At 39.8% G+C, this 15,490-nt stretch overlaps 1 protein-coding gene across 1 annotated transcript in view; it reads left to right on the forward strand.

Moving 5' to 3' along the window:
• Positions 1-15,490, forward strand: part of MRPS9 (mitochondrial ribosomal protein S9) — a 601,112-nt gene that overhangs the window by 127,153 nt on the left and 458,469 nt on the right. The window contains exon 2 of the mRNA XM_053707665.1: positions 4,166-4,345. Coding sequence (XP_053563640.1) covers positions 4,166-4,345 — 180 coding nt within the window. The remainder of the gene's footprint in view (positions 1-4,165; positions 4,346-15,490) is intronic.

Below are 15,490 nucleotides of genomic sequence, written 5' to 3' on the forward strand. Positions count from 1 at the left end.
AATGGGGATGTTGAAGTCCCCTAGGATTAGAGCAGGTGTATTTGTGGAGAGAAAGTAAGGAAGCCAGGCATCAAAGTTGTCAAGGAATTGGGATGTTGGTTCAGGGGGGGATAGATAACTGCCACTCTGAGAGAGAGAGGGGAAAACAGGCCAATGCAGTGGACTTCAAAGGAAGAAAAGGAGAGAGATGGAAATGGGGATAGGTACTGATAGGAGCAGGAGGGGGAGAGTAAAATGCCAACACCGCCACCATGTCTCTCACCTGGCCTAGGTGTGTGGCTAAAGTGAAGACCACCGTGTGTGAGAGCAGCAATGGAAGCAGTGTCAGAGGAAGATAGCCAGGTTTCAGTAATAGCTAAAAGGTTGAAAGCGTTGGAAACAAACAGGTCGTGAACAGTTGTAAGCTTGTTACAGATGGAGCGAGCATTCCAGAGGGCACAAGAGAAGGGAGGGAATAGGCACTGTGGGTTAATGGAGATGAGATTGTTGGTATTGCGTGACCTAGAATTTTTGCAGTGAGAGATGGAGCGAGAGTGTAAAAGTGTGGTGATTGCTGCAGGGCCAGGGTTAGGAGAGACATCACCAGCAGCAAGCAGTAGTAGCAGTGAGAGTGACAGAAGGTGAGAGTAAGATTTGTGGGAGCGGGAATGATTAGACACAGGAGAGTTAGAGGGGGAAGAGTTTCTAAGCAAACAGAGTAGTTCATGAGAGGACAGCATAGGGGATGAGAGAAGGGAGGGGGAGATATGGATAGTGTGGGGATTGTTGTTATAGGGACATGCAGTGATTTTTAGGAGAAGGGAAGACAGAGAGAGCAGAAAAGTCCTAGAGAGCATTGTGTAGAAGTAAAGTTATTAAGTTTACCTGTTAGTTGGTCTGCAGTTTCAACTTCCAGTGTGTAACTCTGCTACTTGTAACAGAGAGCTACTTAGAATCAGAGAGCCACGGCTCAATAATGAGCCTTAAGCCTTCTCTATATGTAGTAGTGAGAAGTGATGAAGTGATTCTAGGCAGCTGCTACAGGCAGTCTTAGCTAGCAGGAGTTACACACTTGCAAATTAGAGGGGGGGCGAGGGCGGGTGGCAAAATGAGTAAGTTTTAGACAATATCTGATAAAATGATTACAGGTAGACAAAATGGAGACAGAGGAAATGGTTACCAGAGGAGTCTAGCACAAATTAAAGGGGCGTTTAAAAGCAGTCAGTTAGGCAGAAGCAGGAAGACATACCAGAGGAGTCTAGCACAAATTAAAGGGGCGTTTAAAAGCAGTTAGTTAGGCAGAAGCAGGAAGACATACCAGAGGAGTCTAGCACAAATTAAAGGGGCGTTTAAAAGCAGTCAGGCAGAAGCAGGAAGACATACCAGAGGAGTCTAGCACAAATTAAAGGGGAGTTTAAAAGCAGTCAGTTAGGCAGAAGCAGGAAGACATACCTGTAGAGAGATGAGATGAAATAAGATTAGAATCATTGTGAATATTGGCCCGTTGTGTAACTCTGCTACACACACACACACATATACATACATATATATATATATATATATATATATATATATATAAAATCTGCCGAAGGATTGGCAGACAGATTGGTCAGGGCAGGAAAAGGAGGTGATGGATGAGAGGAGAGGTTTGAGAGAGCTATCGAACTGTTGCAGATCTAATGACTTAGTGCTTCTGTGAAGTTTGGTGTGAGGGGTAGAGGGAGGAGGAGTTGTAGGTAGGGAAGTGATGTTGCAAGTTAGGAGATGATGGTCAGAGAGAGGAAAAGGGGAGTTTGTTAAATTTGAGATAGTGCAACGATAGGTGAAAATCAGATCAAGGGAATGACCATCTTTGTGAGTGGGAGAGTCAGTCCATTGTGACAGGCCGAAAGAGGAAGTGAGTTAAAGAAGTTGTTTTGCAGAGGAGGCAGTGGGATTGTCAAGAGGGATGTTGAAGTCGCCAGGAATGAGGGCAGGGGTGTCTGAGGAAAGGAAATAAGGAAGCCAGGTAGCAGTGATCTAAAAATTGAGTTGGGGAGCCAGGGGGGCGGTATATGACTGCAACACGTATAGAAAGGGGAGTGAATAATCGAATCAGGTGTGCTTCAAATGAAGAAAATCTGAGTGAATAGAAGGGCTGTATTTGTTGAAAGGTGCAACGAGAGGAAAGTAAAATATCAACACCACCTTCTTGTCTATTGCCAGACCTAGGAGTGTGGCTTAAGTGGAGACCCCCATGGGACAGTACAGCAGTGGATGTTCACCTACTGTCAGCTGTAATAAGTTACATTAAAAGATTGGCTTTAAAGAGTGCAGAAGGCACACGAGGAAAACAATATCATGATGAGTACTAACCATTCTGTTAGCCTAGCATGTCCCTTTAAGTCACTGGTGCATCTGTGAAGCTGACAATCAATGGGCGGCTTAAACACTAGTGTGTTGAGCCATAAGAAGATGAGATCACTGTTTTGTGCACACACAGTATGGATGAGGCAGAACATAAAGCAATACATGAAACATTCAGATGAAAAACTGCTAGATAATCTATTATACAACAGATGTATTATAAATGGTAGTAAGTGCTGAGCATATTGGGTCATGTTGACTTTAATAGAAAGGAGTTTTCCTATGGACTAAGGCAAGCACGTGTATCAGCCATGTCCTGTTATTCATTAGGAATTGTATTAAATGAATGAAAAATATATCATGACAAAGAATACATCATTGAATGCAAGATGGTTTATTTATGTTGCCACTTTGGGCTTTATTTGCTAAAGGGGGATTTCTCATCCAGATATCCTCTCCAGCTTTGAACAGTCTCTATTTAATACAGTATAAATCAGAGGCAGAGTGAGGGGGAAAGTTATTTTTTGCTTATTGCATCTTAAAAAATAGACATTTTAAAGGGACATTAAAGCCATTTTTATTTATACATCAGAAATTATTCAGTGCAATACAGAAGATATGCTGCAAAATTAATGTTTTAAAAGCATTCATACATTTGTTAAAAAAAATAAAAATAATAATTCATATACCTTGTTTTGCAGACCTGAGAGAGACCTCTTAAAAAGCCTCTTGAATGTTGTGGTCAGTTAGGGACAGATATAAACAAGCTCCTGCACATATCAGCCAACCAATATACAGCATGATTCAGCCTCATTTGTGAAAGTGGAAACACTATAATTTTCAGAGTTAAATTACAGGAAAAGGCAGAAAAATGAATAAGTGCAATGCAAAGGTTTTTTTAAAAAAAATTTTTATAGTTCTAAATAATTCAACATTTTATGGGGGATGACATTTTTACTTTAATGTCCATTTAACATATATTACAGGGTCTTGAAATATGGATGTTCCAGTGCAGACTGTCATGGCATCTCACTGTTAATAAACTGAGCTGTGTTAGATGCCCACATCACTCATTGATCTTCTATCTCACAGTCCAGTGCAGCTTTACTTTAAAGTCAAAATTAAACTTTCATGATTCAGATAGGGCATGCAACAACTTTCCAATTTACTTTTATCATCAAATGTTCTTTGTTTTCCTTGTAATTTTTTTGTTGAAAGCTAATCCTAGGTAGGTGCATATGCTCATTTCTAAGCCCTTGAAGGTCGCCTCTTATCTCAGTGCGTTTTGACAGTTTTTCACAGCAAGACAGCACTAGTTCATGTGTGCCATATAGATAAGATTTCGTTCACTTGCGTACAGTTATTTATAAGGCAAAACTGGGGAATAGGTTATGAAGGGATGATCTATTGTTACAAACAATACAAATTCTAGAGTAGACTGTCCCTTTAACCTTTTGCCAGACTTTTTTTTATGGGCGTGATATTTCATAGTTTTAGTAGGTTTTCAAATATTATCATACAACAGAATCTAGCAAATTTCTATGCAAAAACATAGAGGAGCCAGGCATACATTTTTAGGTGTATTTGTTTATAGATATGTGTAACAGAAAAAAAAAGTTCTGAAGTAGTAAGTTCCTAGGAATAGTGACTTCCTGGTTCCTTGGGCATTGCCTTAAGTTAAAGGAAGACACTGTATATCACATTATAGTATAAAATACAAAAATATCCCATAAAACCCTATTCAACTCTGCCAAATCTTTTATTTTGCTAAAATGTCTTGTTTCTACTGAATAATAATTTGATTAAGATTCTCTTCTCCCCCACTCTATTTTTGTTTTAGGCTTCTCGGTTAATACATACCAGTATCACAGTACAGAGGAAAAATGTTGCAGCCCCAGGACGTGAACAGTACACAGAGGCTTTTATTAAAAAACAGATTGAAGAGTTCAACATTGGAAAGAGACATTTAGCCAACATGATGGGAGAGGATCCAGAGACGTTTACCCAAGAGGATATTGATGTAAGTATAGCTGCTCTGCTGGAGAAGTAATTTAGTGTGGAGCTTCATATTGAAAGCACTTAACTCCAGTGCGAGTCTCCCAGCTCCCCGTGAATTTTAATCAAACTGTCGGAACAAGGCAGGATACATTGCTGTACACTGTAAGCATGTTTGTCCGCCTGGCTCTGTGTCTGATATTGGTGTAGTCACAGCTAATAGCACATCTCGGTATTGTTATATTGTTCTGAGGTGCACTGGCTTTCTATTACAGTACTTGAGGAATGCTTTCTGTTATGGGGTTGTATTGGCCTCAAGGGAGATTTTAATGACATATGAAACTTTTAACTTTGATTTCTCCCCCCCCCCCAATTCGCCAGGGAAATGATTACGCAACTGATTAATGCCAAAGGAGCCTGCAGTGCATTGTATGGCTCTGTTTAGTGTGTAGGAGTTATTATGTGATAGCCATTGGCAAGTTTATGTAACTAGAAACATATATTTTCAATTGTATGTCCCTATAAATAAAAGCTCTCTCTACAGAGGACTCGTGCCATTTCTTAAAGGGGCTGTTAAAGTATTTTTTATTGTGTTTTAAAGGGATACTCAAGTCAAAATAAACTTTAATGATTCAAGAGGAGCATACAGTTTCAAGACATTTTCCAATTTACTTCCATTATCAAATTTTGCACATTCTTTTTATATGCACACTTTCTGGGGGTCAAGCTCCTACTGGGCATGTGCACAAACTCACAGGGTATACGAATACTTGACTGAGAGTGGCTGATATCTGTCACATGATACAAGGGGCCAAAAAATAGGAGAAAAAATGAATTTGTCAGAAAAAAAATATAATGCTTATTTGAAATTGAGTGTAGGTATTAAAGGGACAGTTTAGTCCAAAATAAACTTTCATGATTATCACCAATTTTGCTTTGTTCTCTTGGTATTCTTAGTTGAAAGCTAAACCTAGGAGGTTCATATGCTAATTTCTAAGCCCTTGAAGGCCACCTCTTATCTCAGAGCATTTTGACAGTTTTTCACCACTAGAGGGTGTTAGTTCATGTGTGTCATACTGATAACACTGTGCTCACGCACGTGGAGTTCCTAGGAGCCTGCACTGATTGGCTAAAATGCAAGTCTTTAAAAAGAACTGAAATAAGGGGCAGTTTACAGAGGCATAGATACAAGATTATCACAGAGGTAAAAAGTGTATTTATATAACTATGTTGGTTATGCAAAACTAGGGAATGGGTAATAAAGGGATTATCTATCTTTTAATACAATAAAAATTCTGGTGTAGACTGTCCCTTTAAATCTTTGTTTTCTTCTTAAACGGGAAGAGTCCACAGCTGCATCCATTACTTTTGGGAATTCAGAACCTGGCCACCAGGAGGAGGCAAAGACACCCCTGCCAAAGGCTTCAAATACCTCCCCCACTTCCCTCATCCCCCAGTCATTCTTTGCCTTTTGTCACAGGAGGTTGGCAGAGAAGTGTCAGAAGTTTGAGATAGTCTCTTATGGAGGGTAGTACTCTTCGAAATCGGACTGGAGTTTTAAGTAGTCCTGTCAGCCTCTCAGTAAGAGCATGGATGATGGTTAGAGTCCAGAGATGCAGGGAGAGTTTTTCTGCGAAACCATCCCGACTCATATTAACAGCTCCTTGGCAATCAGCGTTGACGAGTTTTGCTGCCTGCCTTTATTTACTCAAGTCCATGTCAGAAGTGAGGCTACTATCTGTCACACTTGAAGGGCCGTGTTCCAATTCCACGGCGTAGATTCCGGTAAGATCATTTAATTTTACTTATCGAAATGTGAATTTAATGAAAAGGTAGGGTCCCATTGGGACTCCTTTTATCTTAAAATAGGAATCATGGGTTAATTTCCCCTGAGGGGAGTTATTGAACAGGGGGGACTTTAATCATGTTTGTTATGTGGTTCTGTGTGCTGATGTGCAGTAATACTTTAGGCTCATGGCTTTTCAGAACATTACGGCCTTATCAATTGGCGCAATCTTTAGATTTGCACGCTCTTTTTATAACTTGCACGGTTCACTTCGTGACAGGGTGTGGTTACTTTGTTTTTCACTTCTGTTTGCTGACTTTATGGCGACAGGGAGCGTCTGCTCGTTGGTTGTCTGGTTCACAGGAGGTGGTGAGTACCCCAGCCATTGGGGGTGTACAAAGGTGCCTGTTAGTTTTTTCTTCTATAAGGTACGACAAGTTCACAGATTCATCCTTTACTTGTGGGATATTATCCTCCTGCTAACTGATAGTGGCAAAGAGCACGACAGCAGAGCTGTCTATATAGCTCCTCCCTTAGCTCCACCCCCCCAGTCATTCTCTTTGCCTACTCTAAGTACTTGGAAGGGTAAAGTGAAAGAGGTGATAAAATATTAGTTTTTAATTTCTTCAAGCAAGAGTTTTTTGTTTTAAATAGTACCGGTGTGTACTATTTACTCTCAGGCAGCAGATGGATGAAGACTTCTGCCTGGAGGATGATGATCTTAGCATTTGTAACTTAGATCCAGTGCAGTTCCCACAGAGGCTGAGGAGTACAAGAAACTTCAGTGTGAGGAACGTTTTCATGCTATATAGCAGTGAGGTATGTTCAGTTATTTTTTCTGGAGAGACTGTGTATTTCAGAAAGGCTGACAGTATCCCCGTGAGGGTAAGGGTAAGCAGTAATCCTAAGAGCTATAGAAATGCATTACTAAGCTTGCATAAGGGGCTAATCAAAAATGGTTGACACAGAGTTTTTGAATGTTTGTGGGCAAGCGTTTTTTGAACTGGGAGTGCTTTTAACGTTTTGTGGGCAATAACGTTTTTTGGGCAACTTTATTGAGGGTACACTTGGCTTATTATTTGGGTTTCAGAACCCACATGGCTAGTTTAAAACCGCTCTGATGCGGTTCTTTGAGGCTGTAGAGACATCGAGTGAGATGGGAGGGGCCTATTTTCGCGCCTCAGATGCACAGTTGTTTTCATTCAGCAAGCAGCAAGCTCCAACTCCTGAGGGCCCTTGTGGATGTTTTGGGCCAAATCGAAGCTTTAACCCGATATTTACAATCCCTGAGGGCAGGTAGGCGCCACAGCAGGGCTGTGGCGAGGTGCTGGGTTTTTTTTTTTCCGGATTTAGGCCTGATTTCAATCCAGTTTGCACATTAAGGGGTTAAATGTTTTATTTTCTTGTGGGGCAATCTTAACTACACAAATTGAGTCTGCTATCAAAAATTTGGAAAGTTTGGTGCATTTTAAAGCAGTTTTGCAGAACGTGTATGCTTTTTTCTCTTAAAGGCGCAGTACCGTATTTTAAGATTGTTGTTTTTTCACTAAATAAAGTGTTTTTCAAGCTTGTTTGAAGTCATTACTAGCCTGTTCAAAATGTCTGACATTGAGGAAAGTCATTGTTCAATATGTTTAGAAGCCATTGTGGAACCCCCACTTAGAATGTGTCCCTTATGCACTGAAAGGTCAATAAATTGCAAAGAACATATTTTAGCTACTAAAAGTATGTTGCAGGATGATTCTCAGTCAGAAGGGAATCAGGTTATGCCATCTAATTCTCCCCAAGTGTCACAACCATTAACGACCGCACAAGCGACGCCAAGTACTTCTAGTGCGTCTAATTCTTTCACCCTACAAGATATGGCTGCAGTTATGAATACTACCCTCACATAGGTTTTATCTAAGCTGCCTGGGTTGCAGGTGAAGTGCAGTAGGTCTGGTGTGAGAAGAAATGCCCTCTGACGCTTTATTAGCCATATTCGATGTACCCTTGCAATGTTCTGAGTTGGGGGTGAGGGATTTGCTGTCTGAGGGAGAGGTTTCTGATTCAGGAAAGATGTTCCCTCAGACAGACTCAGATATGACGGCTTTTAAATTTAAACTAGAACACCTCCGCTTGTTGCTCAGGGAGGTTTTAGCGACTCTGGATGATTGTGACCCTATTGTAGTTACAAACAAATTGTGTAAAATGGACAGATTTCTAGAGGTTCCTGCCTACACTGACGTTTTTCCGGTCCCTAAGAGGATTTCGGACATTGTTACTAAGGAGTGGGATAGACCAGGTATTCCGTTCATTCCCCCTCCTACTTTTATGAAAATGTTTCCCATATCAGACAACATGCGGGACTCGTGGCAGACGGTCCCTAAGGTGGAGGGAGCTATTTCTACGCTGGCTAAGCGTACAACTATACCTATTGAGGACAGTTGTGCTTTCAAAGATCCTATGGATAAAAAATTAGAGGGTCTCCTAAAGAAAATATTTGTTCATCAGGGTTTTCTTCTCCTGTAACTACTGCAGCTGCTTTTTGGTTCGAGGCTCTGGAGGAGGCTCTTCAGGTTGAGACCCCATTAGATGATATTCTGGATAGAATTAGGGTTCTCAAGCTAGCTAATTCTTTCATTACAGATGCCTCTTTTTAGCTGGCTAAATTAGCGGCAAAGAATTCAGGTTTTGCCATTTTAGCGCGTAGAGCGTTATGGCTTACGTCCAGGTCTGCTGATGTGTCATCAAAATCTAAGCTTTTAGCCATCCCTTTCAAAGGTAAGACCCTATTCGGGTCTGAACTGAAGGATATCATTTCAGACATCACTGGAGGGAAAGGCCATGCCCTTCCTCAGGATAAGACAAATAAGATGAGGACCAAACAAAATAATTTTCGTTCCTTTTGAAACTTCAAAGGTGGTCCCTCTACCTCTTCCCCTGCTGCGAAACCAGAGGGGAATTTTGCTCAATCCAAGTCAGTCTGGAGAGCTAACCAAGTTTTCTCTGTGAAAAAAATCACAAAAAGACAAAGGCGCCTCCTAGTGTAATACAGTTGGTGAAAGAGATTTGTTAGGTAATCAAAAAGGTACTTACAAGTGGAGCAGCACCCAATTGTGCTAAATCAAACAGACTGGGATCTCACAGTGTCCCAGCTCACTGACACTGCAAGGAAACTGGTTTCTCCAATGTATTGCCGGACTGACAGAGCTCAGACTCTCACAAAGAGGTTTACATAAAACCAAATTTTATTAATAAAATAAAAATCTCAGTGTCTCATGACACTAGATATTAAAAGAACAAGCAACGCGTTTCTCAGACTGCTGTCTGTTTCATCAGGGAAGCCTGATGAAACAGACAGCAGTCTGAGAAACGCGTTGCTTGTTCTTTTAATATCTAGTGTCATGAGACACTGAGATTTTTATTTTATTAATAAAATTTGGTTTTATGTAAACCTCTTTGTGAGAGTCTGAGCTCTGTCAGTCCGGCAAGACATTGGAGAAACCAGTTTCCTTGCAGTGTCAGTGAGCTGGGACACTGTGAGATCCCAGTCTGTTTGATTTAGCACAATTGGGTGCTGCTCCACTTGTGAGTACCTTTTTGATTACCTAACAAATCTCTTTCACCAACTGTATTACACTAGGAGGCGCCTTTGTCTTTTTGTGATTTTTTTCACAGAGAAAACTTGCTCTTAGATCCTGATTTCCCTGACAAAGCAGCTGACTCCAGTCATCATCTGTGTTCCTGATCATTGATCATCCTGGTATTTGATCACATTCATCATTTGGGACTATACCCACCCCAATTGGGACATTTACCATCTATATAACATTGCAGAAGAAGACAGCATTTCCAGATAAGAACCTTTCAGGAATTTCTTATTACTGTATTTGCTATTATTTGTGTTGTATCCTATGTTTCTCATAGTCCCATATTTATAAGAATTGTTTCTTTTTTGTTTACATTATTCCGTATAGTATATTTTATTATAGTTATTATATGTAATATCTTGTTCTCTTCTCTCTTAGCCTATTTACATAATAATCATATAAGGTCCTGTGCGCCCCCTAGTAGTAACACACCCTTAGTGTTACTGATTGTTTCTTTTGGAGAGCTAACCAGACTTGGAACAAAGGTAAACAGGCCAAGAAGCCCGCTGCTGCCACCAAGACAGCATGAAAGGGTAGCCCCCGATCTGGGACCTGATCTAGTAGGGGGCAGACTTTCTCTCTTTGCTCAGGCTTGGGCAAGAGACGTTCAGGACTCCTGGGCTTTAGAAATCGTAACCCAGGGGTATCTTCTAGATTTCAAAGATTCTCCTCCAAGGGGGAGATTCCATCTTTCTCAATTGTCTGCAAACCAGACAAAAAGAGAGGCGTTCTTACGCTGTGTAGAAGACCTATATACCATGGGAGTTATCCGCCCAGTTCCGAAAGCAGAACAGGGGCAGGGGTTTGACTCCAATCTGTTTGTGGTTCCCAAAAAAGAGGGAACTTTCAGACCAATTTTAGATCTCAAAATCCTAAACAAATTCCTCAGAGTCCCATCTTTCAAGATGGAGACCATTCAGACTATTTTACCAATGATCCAGGAGGGTCAATATATGACCACCGTCGACTTAAAGGATGCGTATCTACACATCCCTATCCACAAAGATCATCACCAGTTCCTCAGGTTCGCCTTTCTAGACAAGCATTACCAGTTTGTGGCTCTTCCCTTCGGGTTGGCCAGCTCTCCCAGAATTTTCACAAAGGTGCTAGGGTCCCTTCTGGCGGTTCTAAGGCAGCGGGGCATAGCAGTGGCGCCTTATCTGGACGATATCTTAATTCAGGCGTCGACTTACCAACTAGCCAAGTCTCACATGGACATCGTGTTGGCTTTTCTAAGATCTCACGGGTGGAAGGTGAACGTAAAAAACAGTTCACTTATCCCTCTCATAAGAGTTTCATTCCTGGGAACTCTGATAGATTCGGTGGACATGAAAAATTTTTTTGACGGAGGTCAAGAAATCAAAGATTTTAACCACCTGCCGAGCTCTTCATTCCATTCCTCGGTCGTCAGTGGCTCAGTGTATGGAGGTAATCGGATTAATGGTAGCGGCAATGGACATAGTTCCATTTGCTCGCTTGCATCTCAGACCACTGCAACTATGCATGCTCAGACAGTGGAATGGGGATTATGCAGATTTATCTCCTCAGATAAATCTGGATCAGGAAACCAGAGACTCTCTTCTTTGGTGGTTGTCACAGGATCATCTGTCCCAGGGAATGTGTTTCCGCAGGCCAGCGTGGGTCATGGTGACGACGGACGCCAGCCTATTGGGCTGGGGTGCAGTATGGAATTCCCTGAAAGCACAGGGTTTGTGGAGTCAGGAGGAAGCTCTCCTCCCGATAAACATTCTAGAACTGAGAGCGATATTCAACGCGCTTCAGGCTTGGCCTCAGCTGGCTTCGACCAGATTCATAAGATTCCAGTCGGACAATATCACGACTGTGGCATATATCAATCATCGGGGGGGGACAAGAGTTCTCAAGCGATGATAGAGGTTACCAAAATAATTTGATGGGCAGAGACTCACTCTTGCCATCTATCAGCAATCTATATCCCAGGAGTGGAGAACTGGGAAGCAGATTTTATAAGTCGTCATCCGGGGGAGTGGGAACTCCATCCGGAGGTGTTTGCACAATTGATTCAGCAATGGGGCACACCAGAATTGGATCTGATGGCGTCTCGTCAGAACGCCAAACTTCCTTGTTACGGGTCCATGTCAAGAGAACCATGGACTCTGCCACTGAGACAGGACCTTCTGATTCAAGGTCCGTTCCAGCATCCAAATCTAGTTTCTCTGCGGCTGACTGCTTGGAGATTGAACGCTTGATTTTATCCAAGCGGGGTTTCTCTGAGTAGGTCATAGATATCTTGATTCAGGCTCGAAAGCCTGTCACTAGGAAAATTTATCATAAGATATGGCGTAAATATCTTTATTGGTGCGAATCCAAAGGCTACTCATGGAGTAAGATCAGGATTCCTATGATTTTGTCCTTTCTCCAAGAAGGATTGGAGAAGGGGCTATCAGCTAGTTCCTTAAAGGGACAGATATCTGCTTTATCAATTCTACTGCACAAGCGTCTGGCAGATGTTCCAGACGTTCAGTCGTTCTGTCAGGCTTTAGTTAGAATCAAGCCTGTGTTTAAACCTGTTGCTCTGCCATGGAGTTTGAATTTAGTTCTTAAAGTTCTTCAAGGGGTTCTTACTAATAGGAATATCAATCAGGAAATTGTTGTTCCTTCTCTGTGTCCTAATCCTTCATCTAAGAAGGAGCGTCTGTTGCACAACTTGGACGTGGTTCGTGCTTTAAAGTTTTACTTGTAGCAAAAAAAGGGGGTTAAATAAACTAGTGCTTAAGAGTTAATATCCCTTGCCCTATTCTCCTACTATCTACTTCCCAGATAGAAAGGTGTATAAAGTGAAAAAGTTATGGAGATTAGGCGCTTAATCTGCAAAAGGGATAAAGGTGTGTATGGAGGTCGTTAGCTAAATATGTAGAAAAAACTGGACCTTGGACAGAATAAGTGAAAAATTCTTCTACAATTTATTTTCAAAATAAAAACATGATAATACAAAGATAAAATAAATCACAATCCCTAAGTGTTGCAACACTATATCGATCAATTCATAAAATTTCTAAAATTCAGATATACATTTGTTTCATACACAAATAAAAGGATTTATCTGCTCTTTTGTATCCTTTGTTCAAAGATTTTAGATAGAATGTATTCTTTTATTTCAACACAATTAATAATATTTGTCTCTATTTGATATTTTATATCTATATTTCATCAACTTTAAAATTACAAATATGTAGCAAAAACTAACAATTAGTTAAAACAATTTAAATGCAAGATTATAAATGGTGTCCCCACAATGGCTGTTTACTTATATTGGTTGTAATTTTGTGTATCTAAAAAGTTCATCAAAGCATTTGTAAGTAATTGGAGATAAATTACTGAGGGCTGTGTTCTTTATCCTTATATTTATGTTGTGATATATTACGGTTTCACAGTTACCTCTTTGTATCCTCAGTGAGCTTAATTTGTAGAAAAGGAATGTTCCAAACAGTGTTTAGGGGTGATTTTCTTACCCTCTCTTGTGAGCTGTTACTACTCACGGCTTCCCAGCGGTTCCTATGTGTCCTCAGTTTGACTCTCAGACAAGGGGTTCCGGTAGGTAATTTTCTTTGTGTTACCTTGTCACTGGTCTTTGTAGAAGTGCTCTGATTACAGCACCAAACTGTAGACAATCCTTTTGTTTCTGTAACTTGCGCAAGTTAGCTTTTGTGTTTGTAGTTCCTCAATCTCCTGCACTTAAGTACTTCTGTACGCAGGAAAAAAACAGGCTTTTTCTTTCTTGGTGTTCACACAGATATCAACATGTTTCGCCAGCAACCCTGGCTTTATCAAGATAAAGTGTGATCACACCTTACACCTTTATATAGCACTGACTTGATTTCCATTGGTCCATTCACTGTTTCTGTTTCTCTTTTCCACTGGGTCCTAGAGTCCTTTTGTTCAAATATCCTATTTAGTTTTCTAACTTTTTATTTTTTATTCAGGTCATATCAGAGTGGTTAACCGATTTCTTTTTTCATTATTCCTAACAGCCTTTCTCCATTACTTCACATATGCCAAGGGGTTCAACCATTTATATTTTAACAGTTTATTTAATTTTCACATTCATTTTCTATTACACCAATTAACATTTTAAACTTTTGACAAATCTTTAGAATAAATTAGTTTAGAAATCCATTTATTTTAAAATAATAATCCCAATTAATTTTTTATATAAATATATTATTTTTCCAAGTGTCTTAGGTGAAGAATTTTCAAGTGGCTCCATGATATAGGTACTATTACAAAAGTGAAAGGGGAGAAAAACAAATAATGTGGTGATATGTTTGTGCAAGAGAAAAAAATTTTTTATCCCTTTATTTTAGTGGCTCCATTATATAGATACTATTACAAAGGGGAGAGGGGGGGGGGGGGAAACAAATAAGGTGGTGATATGTTTGTGTAAAGGAATTAATTATCCCTTTTTTTTTTTTTTTTTTTAAAAAATCTCTAGGATAATAAATTTTTTAGTGACTAAAAATAGTTATACAAATTTATTAAAGATAGTGATTACTGTGTGCCTAGAAAAGGAGATATATCCATTTCTGAATTCAAACCGTGGGGGTGAATCGTGTTGAAGTTGTATATGAATTCTGCTTCTTTTTTTAGAATAGATGCTTCTAAATCTCCCCCTCTCCAATTGGGTTTCACTTTATATAATCCCCAATACTTCATATCTGAGACTCTATTTTTGTGTATTTCCCTAAAATGTTTATAAAGATAAGTGTCCAGGTTCCCTTTTTTGATGTTACAGATATGCTCCCTTATCCTGTCCCTTAGCATTCGCGTCGTTTCTCCTATGTAAAAAAGTTCACAAGAGCATTGCAGCATATAGATTACTCCTTTATTAGTGCACCTTATTGTGTTTTCTATTTTAAACTCCTTAGTGTTATTAGGAGTCCTAACAGTTTTCTTTTTAATGCCATACTGGCATGCTCTGCATACATGGCAGGGAAAAAAACCTTTCACATCCCCTCCTTTTAGATCTTTCTCAAAAGATTTCTTATTTTTATTCTGTTTTTTGTACTCACTCGGTGCAAGAATCATTTTTAAATTTTGTGCTCTCCTATAAATTACCCTTGGGTATGGTGGTATTTTGTCTCCTAGAATTGGGTCATTTTTTAGGAGATGCCAGTGTTTTCTTAAAATTTTTTTCACTAGTAAATGGTCTTCGCTGAAGTCATTTATAAAAGGGACATTGAACTCATCTGACATATAATTATTAGATTTATGTTTATACTCTAATAGTTCTTTTCTATGGGTTTCAAATTTATTCAAGGTTTTACTTGGAGCAAAGGTTAAACCTAAGCCTAAAATTTTTGTTTCTTCATCTGAAAGGGATCTATCGCTTAAATTGAAAATACTACTTTTTTTAGGGAGGTCAACAACCTCCTTTCCTATCTCTGTCTCTTTACCCCTATCTCGTCTTCCCTTTCCTCCTCTACTTCCTCTATATTTCTTTTTTTTGTGATGGCTTTTTGAGGTTTTCCTGTTTCTGTTACCTCTTTTATTTTTACTGTCTTGCCCTCCTTTTGAGGGCTTTTCCCTAAAAAATGTTCCTCCTCAATTGTAAGTTCAAAACTATCTAGTCTTCTTTTTTCTAGTGGTTCAAATCTATTATATGTGACTGGTTTCCATCCTTCATCCCTCCCTTTCCTTTCATGATTTCTATGTGTGGAAGTTTTCCAATTCTCCTCCAGTCTATTTCTGTTTTGTCTATGTGGTGTGTACTCTT

This window comes from Bombina bombina, chromosome 3 (genome assembly GCF_027579735.1).
Source record: "Bombina bombina isolate aBomBom1 chromosome 3, aBomBom1.pri, whole genome shotgun sequence".
Classification (NCBI taxonomy): Eukaryota; Metazoa; Chordata; class Amphibia; order Anura; family Bombinatoridae; genus Bombina; species Bombina bombina.